General features: G+C 31.2%; 3 protein-coding genes across 3 annotated transcripts in view; all 3 read right to left on the bottom strand.

The window, feature by feature from the left end:
- Nucleotides 1-2,263, bottom strand: part of LOTGIDRAFT_175706 (hypothetical protein) — a gene marked incomplete at both ends in the record, with an annotated part of 8,012 nt that extends 5,749 nt beyond the window's left edge. The window contains 3 exons of the mRNA XM_009058771.1: nucleotides 13-267; nucleotides 1,299-1,604; nucleotides 2,203-2,263. Of these exons, the coding sequence (XP_009057019.1) occupies nucleotides 13-267; nucleotides 1,299-1,604; nucleotides 2,203-2,263 (622 nt within the window). The remainder of the gene's footprint in view (nucleotides 1-12; nucleotides 268-1,298; nucleotides 1,605-2,202) is intronic.
- A 3,842-nt stretch (nucleotides 2,264-6,105) lies between these two features.
- On the bottom strand, nucleotides 6,106-10,842 carry LOTGIDRAFT_175705 (hypothetical protein; the record flags this gene model as incomplete). The annotated part of the gene is made up of 11 exons (XM_009058770.1): nucleotides 6,106-6,206; nucleotides 6,410-6,441; nucleotides 6,660-6,684; nucleotides 7,140-7,283; nucleotides 7,845-8,132; nucleotides 8,280-8,540; nucleotides 9,001-9,258; nucleotides 9,305-9,361; nucleotides 9,410-9,664; nucleotides 9,845-10,150; nucleotides 10,788-10,842. 11 exons carry the CDS (start codon nucleotides 10,840-10,842, stop codon nucleotides 6,106-6,108), a joined length of 1,782 nt encoding a protein of 593 aa, XP_009057018.1.
- A 1,595-nt stretch (nucleotides 10,843-12,437) lies between these two features.
- On the bottom strand, nucleotides 12,438-16,186 carry LOTGIDRAFT_175704 (hypothetical protein; the record flags this gene model as incomplete). The annotated part of the gene is made up of 8 exons (XM_009058769.1): nucleotides 12,438-12,535; nucleotides 12,738-12,769; nucleotides 13,026-13,050; nucleotides 13,335-13,490; nucleotides 13,684-13,971; nucleotides 14,513-14,779; nucleotides 15,266-15,562; nucleotides 16,126-16,186. The coding sequence occupies 8 exons, from the start codon at nucleotides 16,184-16,186 to the stop codon at nucleotides 12,438-12,440; spliced, it is 1,224 nt and encodes a 407-aa protein (XP_009057017.1).
- Nucleotides 16,187-17,216: the final 1,030 nt, after the last annotated feature.

Below are 17,216 nucleotides of genomic sequence, written 5' to 3'. Positions count from 1 at the left end.
TGATATACTTACAATAAATCTGAACATTAAGTTGTTTTGTTAGTTGTTTATTTAATACAGTATGTCTAACTGTACAGTTATAAGAACCAGTTTGATCTCTAGTACTAAGTGATAAAGGGTTATTTAGAATTGTTGTTGAACCATCCTTAGACCAGGTGATGTTACAATCTAGATTACAATCAGCTAAACAGTTGACATTCTGACTCTTTCCTTCTATAACATCTATATTATCACTAGTAGGGTTAAATATTATATTCTCTGGACCATCTGTAAAGATAGTTTGGCGGGTAAAGTATTATACGCCCACTGACAGCTTTGATTTTGAATAAAAATATTTGACAGTACAGTAACAATCAGTAGTATGAAATATTCAGTCAAACCTTCAGTCTTACATTTCCTTTGAACTTTGTCAAATCCGGCAAGAATCGTACATTGAGTGTTTACGAGCAATTGTGGACGGACGGACATGACTGACGCCAATATACGCCCCCAATTGCATGTGAGCGCATAAAAAAAAGTAAAACTTTATTTTGTGCAAATCACTTTTCAAAAAGATAATCCGACTTGTCTGGTTTGTCAACATTTCAATAAAACAGACTTGAGTATCTAAATCTGGGGGTGGCATCATTTTTTTTTTAATAAGATTTTTATATGTAAAGACGTTATTACTCATACATTATTAATGAAGATTGATCAGCTAACAGTAACAAATCCTATGTTTGAATTTCTGATGCCTATTTTGTAACAGGGTTCGCACAGCCTTGAAAAACCCTTGAATTCCGTCCGTTGCCTTGAAAAACCTTGATTTAAAAAAAGTCTTTGAAAACACCATAAAAAACCCATTTTCTCTTGAAAAGTCCTTGAATTTTGAGTTGGGTCAAATTGTGTATATTATTATCATTAACCCCATTGACAAATATTAACTATCTTTATTGATTTCACAGTTCAGAAGTTAGGTACATGTGTATTCTGTCAGACTAATATCCTTGAAAAGTCCTTGAATTTCAAAGCCCAGAGTCCTTGAAAAGTCTTTGAATTTTTGAGACAAAGTGCTGTATGAACCCTGTGTAATTAGTAATGCCTAATTTGAAACTTTTGAATACTTATTTCTTCAAATGTAGACTAAACTGAATACTTGTATAAAAAAAATCAACATTATTTTGTGCGCCAATTTGTAGTTTTAAACCGTAACAAGTAGAATTAAATCAATCTTTGTTGTACGAATTTTATATTTGTCTATTTAGGAATTAATTTGAAAAAATATGATTTGAAATAAGTTGTAATGAAAATAAACTTACAATAAACTGATACATTAGTTGATCCTTGTCCACCAGAATTACCATTACAAGACCATGTTGTATCATCTTGTTTATTTATATTACTTATATTGAGATATAGTTGTTTGTTGTTATTATTTATACATCCACATTTATATCTATTATCTGTAGAACTATTCTCACAGGTTGAAGACAATATACTACACAAAAAAACATTGTTTCTCTGAAATCTAACAAGACCAGATGAATCTGTAACATCACATTGTAATGTATAATTTTCACCTAACACTGCATAACTTTCAGGAACTCCTCTTAAAGTATATTGACCTGTAATATAAACATTATGATAAAAAATTTCTAGTTTTCATTCCATTTGATTTTGATATTAGCTCATAGAATTGTCGATGGTACAATATTTCAATCTCAGATTATTTCCATTAGTTAAGATAAAATTATTCCATCAGTTAATTCTGAATTCAACCATTTTATTTACCAACTATCGATCTGATCTAAGTTTTGGAACAAATCTTAAAAATACCATAAGCCATGGCTTAATAGAAACTTGATAATATGATAAATATTTCAGTTTGAACCTCTCAAAATAAAATTCTTACAGATTTGTTTGAATTTACAAAATATATAACTCGAAAAAGAAGGTAACTATTTGTATAAATATTCTATATCTTGAAAATATTGTGAAGGTAAAATTCAAATATCAATCATAAAGATAGGTCAAGTCAAAGATCACAGTGCGATTCATGTTATCTCATTATATTATTATATTATGCATTTAGTACAAGTTGAAGTGTAATATTTACTATTATTGTTATGTTATTTCATTCTACATAAAGACTTGTCTTATACATGAAACTGGTCTTATAGATGTTTTATATGAGAAAATATACGATTTAAATACACCCCTTACCTGTAATTAGTACTGGTAAATAAACTATAACTATTAATTTCAATATATATTTAAACTCCATGTTATTGATCAATATTCAACAAGACGATCTTCTCTTCTCATATATTTGGTCTACTAGTGTATAGCATTTTATTACATGGCTCTAATTTACTTCCTCTTTTTACATGAAAACTCCTATATATCATGTATTATATTATTGTTTAACATGACATACTACTGTATTTTAGCAAGTTTAGATGGTAAGCATGTCAATAGAGGTGATCGTGAGAAACACTAAAATCTCGGTTACAAACTTTTTATACAAACAGTACCCCTATAAATTATATTATATACTATCTCCTGTATCCTTACTACAGAATAACTCAAGAGCTCAACAACAGAGTCCAGTCGGTAATTCAAGACACCTACCAAAATCCTAAAATTGTTTGGTAAATTTGACAAAAGGTTTTGTTTTCACTAAAATATTAGGTTAAAATAGGTTTCGCATTTACTTCTCTGGTGCCCCTTGGTTGCTTCTAGCCTAGCTACATCAAAGCTTGAACAACACAAAAAGCCGGTAAGATCACCTTCCGATGCCACCAACCAATAAAGCGTCACACCGTCGACGACCATTATATCCGCTACCAAACCGTATTATCACCAAACCAAGGACAAATCATTATGGAAACTACCTGCTCTAAAGAAATCAACCTTAATAAATTGGATCATCTAACCTGAATCGAATTACCAAAACCAGTTCGGACACCGAAATACATTCTTACCCCGGTGCCCAAATCCATCACATACAATCAATCCTGGAATCATACGACCATGATCCCAAACCTACTACCATTATTCTTCATGTAGGCCTCAACAACCGTGATCAGATACCAAAGACCTCCTTTAACCAAGCCCAGAAATTAATCGCCACAGCCAACAAAACCTTCCCAAACTCCAAGATCCTCTTCACATGTATACCCATTTCAAATAAAATCTCGAAGAAAGCACAACAGAACCTCAGCACCCTCAACAACATGATGATGGAGTCCAGTATCAACAGCGCAACAATCTTACCACCCTACGAAGAAGAATTCGAAACAGTTGATAATCTTCATTGGTCTCCAGAAACAGCAAACGTTTTGGATACACCANGCTTCAAGCATCGAGTAAGTCTTTAAACTAATTACCGGGGATAAAAATACTGAGAGGCCACCGCTAGGCCAAACTGTAGTTAACTTGAGCCGCAAAATTCTCACACCCCTTCAGCATTCAATCTTAGACCGTGGACTTAAGTTTATTCCCACACCAAAGATAGCTAACTTGAATTATCTCCGACCATCCATTGAACGATTTCAACGAAATCTTAGCTGCACATATTTTTTTCGAAACCACCCCCCACGTGGTGCTAGAACAATGTTTATTCCTAAATCCACGTGGACACCCCCTCAGGCCGCCATCCATCCTGAAATATTGAAAGCATTTGCTAGTATGAATAGCCAAACAGTGAACCTTTCCATAACACACGAAAAGCCTAATCTCACACGAGTGGAACGTGAAGCGTTAAACTTACTTAAGAAAGACGATAGCATTGTTATTAAAAAGAGTGACAAAGGTTCATGTTGTGTCATTCTGAATAGGGAGGATTACGTTTCAGAAGCAGAGAATCAACTGAATAATCCTAAACATTATGCCATTTTACCGAAACCAATTTTCAAAGAAACTGCTAACATGATTAATAATATTCTTGCCGATTTAGTCAAAACTAGTTATCTCAAACAGAAACAATATGACTATCTGTCTGCCAAACCTGATTGTCGCGAGAGACATTTGTACACTTTGCCTAAAATCCATAAGAATCCCACTAAGGAGTGGTTTATCTCGAATAAAATCCCTAAAGGCCGCCCGATTATATCTGACTGTGGTAGTGAGTCATATGCAGTGTCAGAATACATTGATCATTTCTTACTACCTCTAGCATGCCAACATCGCGCCTACCTTAAAGACACAACCGATTTTGTCAATAAAATAAAAAATCTTCGAGTTCCCTCTAATGCTATTTTAATTTCTATCGACGTTTCTTCTATGTATACCAATATCGATAACACTACTGGTTTAACGACAGTTCGTAAAGCTTTTAATAGAAACCCAGATCCAAACAGACCCGACGATGCAATTCTACAGCTTTTAGAGATTTGTCTTAGTCGAAACGATTTCACATTTAATGGTAAAACATATTTACAAACTTCAGGGACAGCAATGGGCAAACGATTCGCCCCTTCGTACGCATACCTTTTCATGGCAGAGTGGGAACGTGAGGTGTTGCCCCTCTGCCCACTTTTTTACGGACGCTTTTCGGATGACATTTTTATGGTTTGGACTTATTCTTTCGAACAGTTTTGGGAATTCTTTGAAATTCTCAACAACCACCATCCTTCTATCAAACTAACCGCAAACGTGAGTGACAAAAGCATAGACTTTCTCGATACCACAGTCTTTAAGGGAGATTCCATAGCAGAAACAAATAAACTGGATATTAAAGTGTATTTCAAAGAAACTGATACTCATCAACTCTTGCACAAGAGCTCCTTTCACCCAAAACATACCTTTTCTGGTATAATTAAGTCACAAGTTTTACGATTTCATCGAATTTGTACAAGATCTTCTGATTTCAACCAAGCCTGTACGATTGTTTTCTCAAAACTGAAAGAGCGTGGGTACTCTAAACGATTTTTACGAAACATAAAAAATTCCACCTTAGCACAGATAGCAGCTAAAAACAGACTTTATGCCGAAGTACCTCCAGGTTTAAGAAGTGCTCCATGTTTGTCCAGTAGATGCAAAACATGTCCCTTTATATCAGAAACTCATTATTTTGTAAGCAACTCTACGAATAAAAGGTACTCGATCCAGGAACATCTAACATGTGAACATTCGAATGTAATATATTTAATTTCATGCAAGAAATGCCCAAAACAATATGTAGGAGAAACTAAGAATAATTTACGAACTCGCTTTAATGCTCATAGGTCAGACATCAAATTAAAGAAAGACAAGCCTGTTTCTAATCATTTCAACCTCGACGACCATTCAATAGACGATCTCACCCTAATCCCAATTGAGCGTATAGAAATTGACTTGCCCGAAGATGAAACTACCAAATTCCGTCAATCTAGGGAGGCCCATTGGATTGAGACATTGAATACAGCAAGACCTATAGGACTAAATATTCATCATAATGTAGGCATAGCACCCTTTGTTGTCCCGTTTAATACAACCAGCAATCGAGCAAGCAAGATAGTTCATGCCCACTATAAGAGCCTTCAAGAGAAATTCCCCCATGTCTATAAGCAGAAAATGATAGTTGCATATTCAAAAAATAAGAACTTAAATGATAATATTGTTCATACTAAACTAAAAACAATCAGTACACAACAGATACTATACTTCTCGCCCATCGGGCGAGTTATTTTTTCTAATTTCAGATCAGAATAAGAACAGAAGAAAACCCAATATCAAGACCCTTAATCCTAATTTCTAAATAAAGTGTCTGCTCCACCCTAGGCCTGTACATTTGGGAGAATCAAACCCTCCCTTCCCCGAAATATAATTAATATATATATATACAAGGAGAAATATCATGGATATGATGAAAAGAGTTATTACAAAATTATCAAAGTGAATTTTATGATGAAAAAACAAAAAAGAATATGAAATGAATTTTTCCAAAATTTAATTTGAACTATGCACCAGCTTCTTCTTAAGTCAACCTTTAGAACGGCATAATTCAGAAGACAATTTAAGAGATTGGGGTAATGAATTCCAAAGTGAACTTGCCCTTTATTTAAACGTTCTTTTCCCTGCTTCCAGACGGCATTTTGGAATAGGCAAAATAATTTTCTAAACAGATGTTACAGTATGTTATATTTAAGTTCTTCTTATATTTTCATATTCTTTTACATCTCCAGAATTATGTTGATTGTTATCATTAACTTCAGGACGGGTATTTAAATCTTCATATGTTCTATCTGTAGGGAAGAAAAGCGTGCATAGTAACTAATAATTTAGAATAAAAATTACAATCTATGGGCTTTGAAATTCTGCGACTCTCGGCTCTTTTCAACGTAAAGCGGCATCGCAACTTGCGCGATGAACCGTTATGAGTATAGTATTGATAGTCATACTGAATGTGTAAATTGTGATAAATTCATCATAATATGTAATAATATACCTTCTGGAATTCTATTAGAAAACGTTGCATAACTGAAAAATAAGAATATGTAAAATGAGCAAATATGTTTTTATCAGTTTTGACCAAAACGTCATTTTGATATAAGGATTTAAACTTCTGTACTCAACCAAACCAGTCTGCAGTTGAAATTGTATGAAAGACTGAATAGGTTATTTATTTATTAATTTATTTTCAATTTAATAGGTAAATTGAATAGAAATTCCAGATCAGGAGAGAAAACATAACTTACCTTTCTTCTGGTAATTTCTTATTGGCTACAAAATACAATAATACAAAATTGGATTATGTTTATATTGAAGCAGAATAAGAATTTGTTATGCCAACTGACAAGACTCAATTTTAACTATCCCAAATACTTTTCAGAATTGAAATACGACACCCAATTCACTTACAATTAAATAAAACGTTCTTTAGAAGTTCAAACATTTGTCGCTTTCGTGAAAGTATTGCCATTAACCTTGTAGTATCAGTAATTAAGCCCTGATTATAATTGGTTATAATTGCACGCGAGAATGTAAATGGTTGTCAAATGCCACAATTCTGACAGAATGTAGGAGAAGGTTAAGTCAGATTGTAATTCCGATAAGAGACAAGGGTAGGCCTAACTGAAATTGACTTTCTCTCTTAAATGTTATGATAAAATGATCCTCAAGAGAATTTCTTTTTTTTTTAAAGATCCCCAAATATTTATAATAATTATGATCAATACCTGGATAATATTTTCTATATATAAATATTGTCAGTAAAACCAGAATTACAATAACAGCAGATATCCCAATACCAATTCCAATACCAGTTCCTAAACCTTCCTGATATCCAGATTGTTCACGAGGATCCACTTTTGTTACAGGATCTGTGGAAATAGCAGATTTTATTCATCAAATTTGACTTATACCTAAATTTAATTTAGCAAAACATTCAACTGATATATTTTCCCAATACACTCAACTGATAAATCTACCTCATACAATTAACTGATAAAGTTACCTGATACATTCATCGGATTAATTTACCCAAAACATTCAACTATTATAAATATCGAAAACATTGACCTGATAAATTTACTCAACACATTCAAATGATATATTTACCGAATATTTCCAACTGATAAATTTACCCAATATATTCAACTGATAAATTTACCCAATATTTCCAACTGATAAATTTACCCAATATTTCCAACTGATAAATTTACCCAATATATTCAACTGATAAATTTACCAAATATTTCCAACTGATAAATTTACCCAATATTTCCAACTGATAAATTTACCCAATATATTCAACTGATAAATTTACTCAATACTTTTAACTTATAGATTTACATTAATCTGATAAATTTACCTAAAACCTTGACTTAATTCGACGTAAAACTGATTTTCCTCCCATAAAAGTTTGCGTTTAAGTAACTTACCACCATCAATAATCTTTATAGTGTAACTTTTATCACCACCTATACTATTATTAACAGTTACAATGTAGTTATCAAATGATGATTGTTGTATTGTGACTGTTAAACTTGAAATATAATTATTGGTAGCTACTTGTTGAGTTGTATCTGGTGTTAATTCTTGTCTTGTTGATTCTTGTATCCATTTAAAACGAGGTTTAGGATAGGCTATAACATCAATAAGTAATGTAACTTCTTCACCTAATCTATTCGTTACTTCATCTTTTAAATCACCATTAAGTCTTGGTGAACCTAAAACAAAACCTTGTGGCATCAATTAAATTACTTAACATATACTTACATCTAATATTTAATGGTAAAGATGTAGTAGTTGACTGACCAATACTATTGTTAGCTGTACATGTATAGATTATAGTACACTGACTAAATATAACTTACATCTAATATTCAATGGTAAGGATTTAGTAGTTGACTGACCAACACCATTATTAGCTGTACATGTATAGATTCCTGTATCCTGACATTTAGCTTGAAGTAATGTCCACTGTTGACCAGTGTTAGTACCAGTACTAGTTGAAGATGACCAGGTTATAGTAGATACTGGTTTACTATCAACATTACAGTTAAATATAACATCAGAACCTTCATCAGTTTCGTTATTTACAGCATTAGATGTTATACTGGTTATATATGGTGGATCTGAAACAGAAGTACAGCAATTAATGCTCTTTAACACAATCAGTATTTTATATGCCCATACAGCATACAATTTCCATTAGTCTGTTAATATCAAATTAAGCTGACTTGTAGGCTTCAATTATTGTAAATTCCTTTCATTCTTATTTGTAGGTTTAGGCCGTGCCAAGGATGATGCCGATAGATTTTCGTGATGGTTACACATATCAACTGTTAGCATAAGATTTTCCAGATTTTTTAGTGATTTAAAAACTGTGATTGTCTAAAAGGACTGAAAAACATCACAAGTTTAGTATTACAGCAATATCTTTTGAAAAATATCGATTAAGAATTTTGCATTTATTTAAAGTAGCTTTTCAGACTAGCATTATAACCCCGTTTCTTATCATCAGAAAATGCTAATTTTTTTTATTTTATGATTACACATGCACATAGAGAGGCGGATAATAAATTATATACTTACAATGTACATTAACTTGTACAAATTTAGATCTTGTTTTAGGGATGGTATCTTTAATATTGGTAGCTTCACATGTATAGTTTCCTTCCTGATTTCTTTTTATTTGAGTCAATACATGATCTTTAGTTGATGATGAAACAGGTCCAGTCCATTTATAATTACATTGGTAACAATCAGTTAAACATGTTATAGTTTGATCTCCACCTTCTATTATATTGATACTTGTTCCATCTGGCGAGAAAGTAAGTTCATCAGGACCATCTGAAATAATAACAATCAGTTAAACATGTTATAGTTTGATCTCTACCTTCTATTATATTGACACTTATTACATCTGGTGAGAAAGTAAGTTCATCAGGACCATCTGAAATAATAACATTCAGTTAAAAATGTTATAGTATTATATACTTACAATAAATCTGAACATTAAGTTGTTTTGTAAGTTGTTTATTTAATACAGTATGTTTAACTGTACAGTTATAAGAACCAGTTTGATATCTAGTACTAAGTGATAAAGTGTTATTTAGAATTGTCGTTGAACCATCTTTAGACCAGGTGATGTTACAATCTGGTTTACAATCAGCTAAACAGTTGACACTCTGACTCTTTCCTTCTATAACATCTATATTATCACTAGTAGGGTTAAATATTATATTCTCCGGACCATCTGTAAAAATCACTTAAACTTTTTTATTGTTATTTTATCGATTGAATTTAACCAAATAACGATGCTCATAAGATGAGAAAGGACATTTTTTTTTGCTTCACAGAAAAAGTTTGTATTGTCCTGCCAGTTTGACTTGAGAATGATAATCTGAAAGATACAATGAGATGAAAATAAACTTACAATAAACTGGTACATTAGTTACTCCTTGTCCACCAGAATTACCTCTACAAGACCATGTTGTATCATCTTGTTTATTTATATTACTTATATTGAGATATAGTTGTTTGTTGTTATTATTTATACATCCACATTTATATCTATTATCTGTTGATTGACCATTACAGCTTTGAGAGAATATATTACATACAGCAACATTGTTTCTGGGGAAATCTACAAGACTAGGTGAATCTGTAACAGTACATTGTAATGCATAATTTTCACCTAACACTGCATAACTTTCAGGAACCCCTCTTAAAGTATATTGACCTGTAATATAAACAATGTGATAATCAATCAACTTCTAGTTATTGTTACCTTTTATATTAAAATAATAATTTCAAATCACAAAATTATCTTTGGTTGACTATATGAAACTTTACAGTAGGTTAGATAAAATCATTCCACCAATAAATTCTGAATTCAATCATTTTATCAACTAACTATCAATCTAAATTTTGGACCAAATCTTTGAGATATAAAATACTGTAAGCCAGCCAACATTACATTCTTATTTTGATGAATATTTTAGTATGAACCAATCTATATACCCCTCAATATAAAATCATGATATATTTTTTTCATATTGGGATATAATATCTACAACGCGGAAAAGAAAGCAACTATTATACCTATCACTTGGATTTGTCCATCTACCAATATAAAAATTCTATAATTAAGAAATATTGTGATGGTGAAAGTCAAATATCTATCATAAAGTCAGGTCAAGTATGATTCACAGTGCGATTCATGTTATATCATTATATCATTATATATGCATTTAGTTCGGGTTAAAGTCTACTATTTACTATTATCTTTATGTCATTTCATTCTAAATAATTATAGACTTGTCTTATACATGAAACGCATTATATCATAAAAAATACAATGTAAATACATCTCTTACCTGTAATTAGTACTGGCAAATAAAATAGAAGTATTAATGTATATTTATATTCCATGTTATTGAATAATATTTAACAAGACGATCTTCTCTTGTCATATATTTGGTCTACTAGTCAATAGTATTTTATTACAAAGATCTAATTTACTTCCTCTTTTAAACGTAAGGACACCTATACATGTTATATATTATTGGATAACATGACCTAAATACATAGTACAATATTTTAGCAATACCTAGATGGTATCACGTCAGAGAGGGCTCTCTTGAGAAACTGGATTCTCGGTTATCAACTTTTTGGACTCAATACCTCTATGTCATGTTATATATTATTGTTTAACATGACCTAGATACATATTACTGTATTTAAGCAATGTTTAGATGGTAATCGCGTTCTCGTGAGAATCACTGGAATCTCGGTTACAAAATTGTGGACACTATATTATTAACTGTATTATATACCATCTGCTGGTATCCTTACTAAAGAATAACCCAAGAGCTCAAAAACAGAGTACAGTCGTTAATTCAAGACAACTACCAAAATCCTAAAATTGTTTGTCAACTTGACAAAAGGTTTTGTTATCACTAAAATATTACGTTAAAATATGTTACGCATTTACTTCTCTGGTGCCCCTTAGGTGCTTCTAGCCTAGCTACATCAAAGCTGGAACAACACAAAAAGACCGAGAAGATCACCTTCCGGTGCCACAAGCCAATAGAGCGGTTGATCAGAGTCAACCAACAAGTAGATGGTCATTTTCGCTTCGACCTTCGATTAAATAGAAGGCTCAAAAGGTGCGTTTAACCTTAAGAAAAAAAAAACAGCAATATAAATATATTAATAAAACAGTTGGCAAAGTATATTATACATAATTAATAATAGAGAGAAATGTTTTAATTTAAAAATGTCATATATTTATTCAAAACATACATTACTGTATCAGATATTACAGTCTGTTATATTTAATGTGTTAGTATTGAATATTACTAGTACTGTATCAGATATTACAGTCTGTTATAATTAATGTGTTAGTATTGGATATTACTAGTACTGTATCGGATATTACAGTCTGTTATATTTAATGTGTTAGTATTGGATATTACTAGTACTGTATCAGATATTACAGTCTGTTATAATTAATGTGTTAGTATTGGATATTACTAGTACTGTATCAGATATTACAGTCTGTTATATTTAATATGTTAGTATTGGATATTACTATTACTGTATCAGATATTACAGTCTGTTATATTTAATATGTTAGTATTGGATATTACTATTACTGTATCAGATATTTCAGTCTGTTATATTTAATGGGTGATTATTGGATATTAATAGTACTGTATCAGATATTTCAGTCTGTTATATTTAATATGTTAGTATTCGATATTACTATTACTGTATCAGATATTACAGTCTGTTATATTTAATGTGTTAGTATTGGATATTACGATTACTGTATCAGATATTACAGTCTGTTATATTTAATGTGTTAGTATTGGATATTACTAGTTCTGTATCAGATATTATAGTCTGTTATATTTAATGTGTTACTATTAGACATTATTAGTACTGTGTCAGATAATACAGTCCGTTATCTTTAACGGGTTATTATTGGATATTACTGCACCAGATGTTTCAGTCTGTTATATTTAATTTCTTCTCATATTTTCATATTCTTTTGCATCTCCAGAATGTTGATTGTTTTCATTAACTTCAGGACGGGTATTTAAATCTTCATATGTTCTCTCTGTTGGGAAGAAAAGAGTGCATAATAACTAATAATTTAGAATAAAAATTAAATTTTTGGGCTTTACATTCGGAAACTCTCAGTTGTTTCCGTCGTAAATCTGAAGAGCGCTATGGACCGTTTTGGGTATAGCACTGATAGTTATACTGTAATGATATGTTATTAATGTGTGATAAATTCATGTTAACATGTGATAATTTACCTTCCGGATTTGTATTTGAAAACGTTGCATAACTGAAAAGTAAGAATGAACAAATATGTTTTTATCAGTTTTGACCATAACTTCTCAAAAAAACAAAAAACAATTTGATATAAGGATACAAATTTCTGAACTGAACCAGTCTGTAGTTGACAATGTTACTATATAATGACTTTGATTTCGACAAGAGCATCATCATCAGCATAGCTTTACAGATTAAACATGTTTATTTTACCTATAGTAGGTCTAATGGAATAGAAGTTCCAGATCAGGAAAGAAAATATAACTCACCTTTCTTCTGGTAATTTCTTATTGGCTATAAAATAAAATAATATAAAATTAGATTAAGTCTATATTGAAAGCAGTGTAAGAATTTGTTATACCAACTGACAAGACTAAATTACAACTAATCATATGACTTTCCAGAAATGAAATAAGTATTGACATTGACAATATAGTGTTACTAATAAAGCTCTGATATCTGTAATAATTTCACGCGAGATTATAAATGGTTGTCAAAGTCATGTTATGATCCTCAAAAGAACATTTCTGTTTTTAAGATCCCCCAAATATTTATAATAAGTACAGTATAACCAATACCTGGATGATATTTTCTATATATAAATATTGTCAGTAAAACAAGGAATACACAAACAAGAGATATTCCAATACCAATTCCAATACCAATTCCAATACCAGTGGCTAAACCTTCCTGATATCCAGATTGTTCAACAGAAACCGGTTTTGTTTCAGGATCTGTAGAATACATTAAATAAATATGACTTACCGGTATATTAAGTTACCAAAACATTTAACTGACATATTTACCTAATACATTCAACTGATAAATTTACTAATATTCCAAAAGTATTCAAAAAACCAGGATTAAATTCGACATATAAATCCATTCCGTGCAATCAAACTTGAATTCGACTTTTTAAGAACTTACCACCATCAATAATCTTTATAGTATAACTTTTATCACCACCTATACCATTATTAACAGTTACAATGTAGTTATCAAATGATGATTGTTGTATTGTGACTGTTAAACTTGAAATATAATTATTGGTAGCTACTTGTTGAGTTGTATCTGGTGTTAATTCTAGTCCTGTTGATTCTTGTATCCATTTAAAACTAGGTTTAGGATAGGCTATAACATCAATAAGTAATGTAACTTCTTCACCTAGTCCATTTATTACTTCATCTTTTAAATCACCATTAATTCTTGGTGAACCTAAAACAAATTCCTTATTATCTGATATTTAATAGTAAAAGTTTAGTAGTTGACTAACCATTACCATCATTATCATGTATGTGTATTAGTATAAGCCTGCGCTTCCATGTTTTGTGTTACTTGGTTTACTCTGGGAAGATCTTTCTGTTGTTCATACCTTGACAACTTTTTCGTCTGTTACTGAGTTTCTGTGTGGAGTCATGAGGTCACCAAAGTTGGCTCGTCTCGCTCACATATGTATATATTATAGTATACTATTTAATGTGGACGGTTTAGTAGTTGCCTGAATTATACCATTATTAGCTGTTTATGTATATATTATAGTATACTGACTAATTGATATCAACTTACATCTAAATGAAACGAAATAAATACTTTTCTGCACCACGTGCGGAGACTTACATCTAATAATAGCAAGGATTTAGTAGATGTCCTACCAAAACTATTAGCTGTATACTGACTAAATTAGTAGTTGACTGACCAATGCCATTATTAGTTGTACATGTATAGATTATAGTATACTGACTAAATATAAACTTACATCTAATAATTAATGGTAAGGATTTAGTAGTTGATTGACCAATACCATTATTAGCTGTACAAGTATAGATTCCTGTATCCTGACATTTAGCTTGAGTTAATGTCCACTGTTGACCAGACTGAGTGTTAGTATTAGTACTAGTAGAAGATGACCAGGTTATAGTAGATACTGGTTTACTATCAACATTACAGTTGAATATAACATCAGAACCTTCATCAGCTGTGTTATTTACAACATCAGATGTTATACTGGTAATATCAGGTGGATCTGAAACAAAAATTCTTTATATGTCCACACTGTTTGAGCTGTTTTTTGACAGATTCTCTTCATTTGAACCATCTGTAAAACAAAATCGTACTTTGATAATCATGTTAACTTGAAACATATATTCGTATTTCTTTTTAGACGTCCGGTTTGTCTAAATTTGATTAAAAAATATGAGATGTTTTATCTGTTTTCTCCCATACACGCTATCATTTCAATAGTAAAGACGTTATTACTGTTATTGAAGATGGATCAGCTAAAAAATCCTATGTTCTTAATAGTCAACATTATTTTGTTCGCCCAAATCTAAATTTGATGTATTGAAACTGGCACAAGTACAATAAAACTAGTAGAACTTACTTGATTGTATCATGAATTTAACATTTATCTTAGAACGACCCATCAAAGACTATGTAAATGTAACGAATAAAATATATGTAAGAGTTGTGTTTTATTTGAAATAAATTGTAATGAAATGAATCAACTTACAATAAACTGGTACAGAAGTTGACCCTTGTCTACCAGAACTACCTCTACAAGACCATGTTGTACCATCTTGTTTATTTATATTACTTATATTGAGATATAGTTGTTTGTTGTTATTATTTATACATCCACATTTATATCTATTATCTGAACTACTCCCACAGTTTATCATATTACATACAACAATATTGTTTCTACGGAAATCTACAAGACTAGGTGAATCTGTAACATCACATTGTAATGTATAATTTTCACCTAACACTGCATAACTTCCAGGAACTCCTCTCATAGTATATTGACCTGTAATATAAACAATATGATAATCAAACAACTTAGTTTTTATTCCATTTGATTTTGATTTCAGCACACAAAACTGTCGTTGGTACACTATTTCAATCTAAGATTATTTACATTAGTTTAGATAAAATTATTCCACCAGTAAATTCTGAATTTAACTATTTTATCAACCCACAGTCAATCTATGTTTTCGACCAAACCTCGATATCATGATGAATATTTCAGTTTGAACCAATTATTCTACCTCTCAATATAGAATACTTACAGATCTGCTTGAATTGACAAAACATACAACACGAAAAAGAAGTTCACTATTTATATAAAGATTCTATATCGTTAAAATATTGTGAAGGTAAAAGTTAAATATCAATCATAAAGATAGGTCAAGTCAAAGATCACAGTGCGATTCATGTTATCTTATTATATATGCATTTAGTGCAGGTTAAAGTGTAATATTTACTATTATTGTTATGTCATTTCACACTACATAAAAACTTGTCTTATACATGAAACTGGTCTTATTGATGTATTATATGAAAAATATACAATATAAATACATCTCTTACCTGTAATTAGTACTGGTAAATAAACTATAACTATTAATATTAATATATATTTATACTCCATGTTATTGAATAATATTCAACAAGACGATCTTCTCTTCTCAAACATTAGGTCTACTAGTGCATTCTGTTTTATTATAAGGCTTTAATTTACTTGTACACTTACCCATTTAAATACCTTTATATCATGCTATATATTATTGTTTGACCTAGATACATACTACTATATTTAGCGATGTCTAAATGGTAATCACGTCAAAGAGGGTTCTCTTGAGAAACACTAGAATCTCGGTTACCAACTCTAAGATGGTTATCTTCGCTTCTACGTCCGATCAAAATGTACGTTAAACTTGAAAAGGCACTATGAAAATTTTTTGTACCATTACGATTCGTATTTCCGATTTGTTCTGTTTATTTTGATTGACAGACATCACTCTCACAATTGTGATATTATAATTTAATGTTCAAGCAATCCACTTTATTTTTGGGTAGAATAAATAGATACCACAAAAGGCAGACTTACAGACTTATTGTGTTCATAACTACTTACACTACCTCAAAATATAGTGGACTCTTTGTGTTTATACTTTAAACCTCTGTGTTATTCATTTTGTGTTGAGAAGATGCGCAAGAGGTGCTCTCTTATTTCATATGCGGAAACCATATCTTGGAACATCTTTAACCCTTTTATGAGCTAATCCTAATTGGTTTTTCAAAACTACCCAAGGGTTAACCCCCTCTAACCCTAGGTCTCGGTGTCCTAGTGGTTTGAGAACTTGAGTGGCAACTTTGAGATGCCGCGATAGAGTCCCAGTTGAAGCTTTTTTTTAATTCTTTTTTTGCTAAGTCAAACACCGCCTTTTTATCATTTTAAGTATACAAAAGAACTCTGTGAAATCTAGAATGGCCAAACTCTAGCTAATCAAATCGTCCACTTTAATCCCTTTGGAACCACTGGGGTATAAATTGTTTCGGGCCGATTTAAACCCCTGTGTTATTCTTTTTTCTGGATCATTTTGTGTTGAGAAGATGCTCAACGAAGGGCTCTTTCATTTCATATGCGGAAACCATATCTGGAACAAACTTGACTCAAA

The sequence above is a fragment of the Lottia gigantea genome, assembly GCF_000327385.1.
Source record: "Lottia gigantea unplaced genomic scaffold LOTGIsca_351, whole genome shotgun sequence".
Lineage (NCBI taxonomy): Eukaryota > Metazoa > Mollusca > Gastropoda > Lottiidae > Lottia > Lottia gigantea.
Note: the sequence above shows the minus strand (reverse complement) of the source record. Positions and strands in the feature narration are given on the sequence as shown.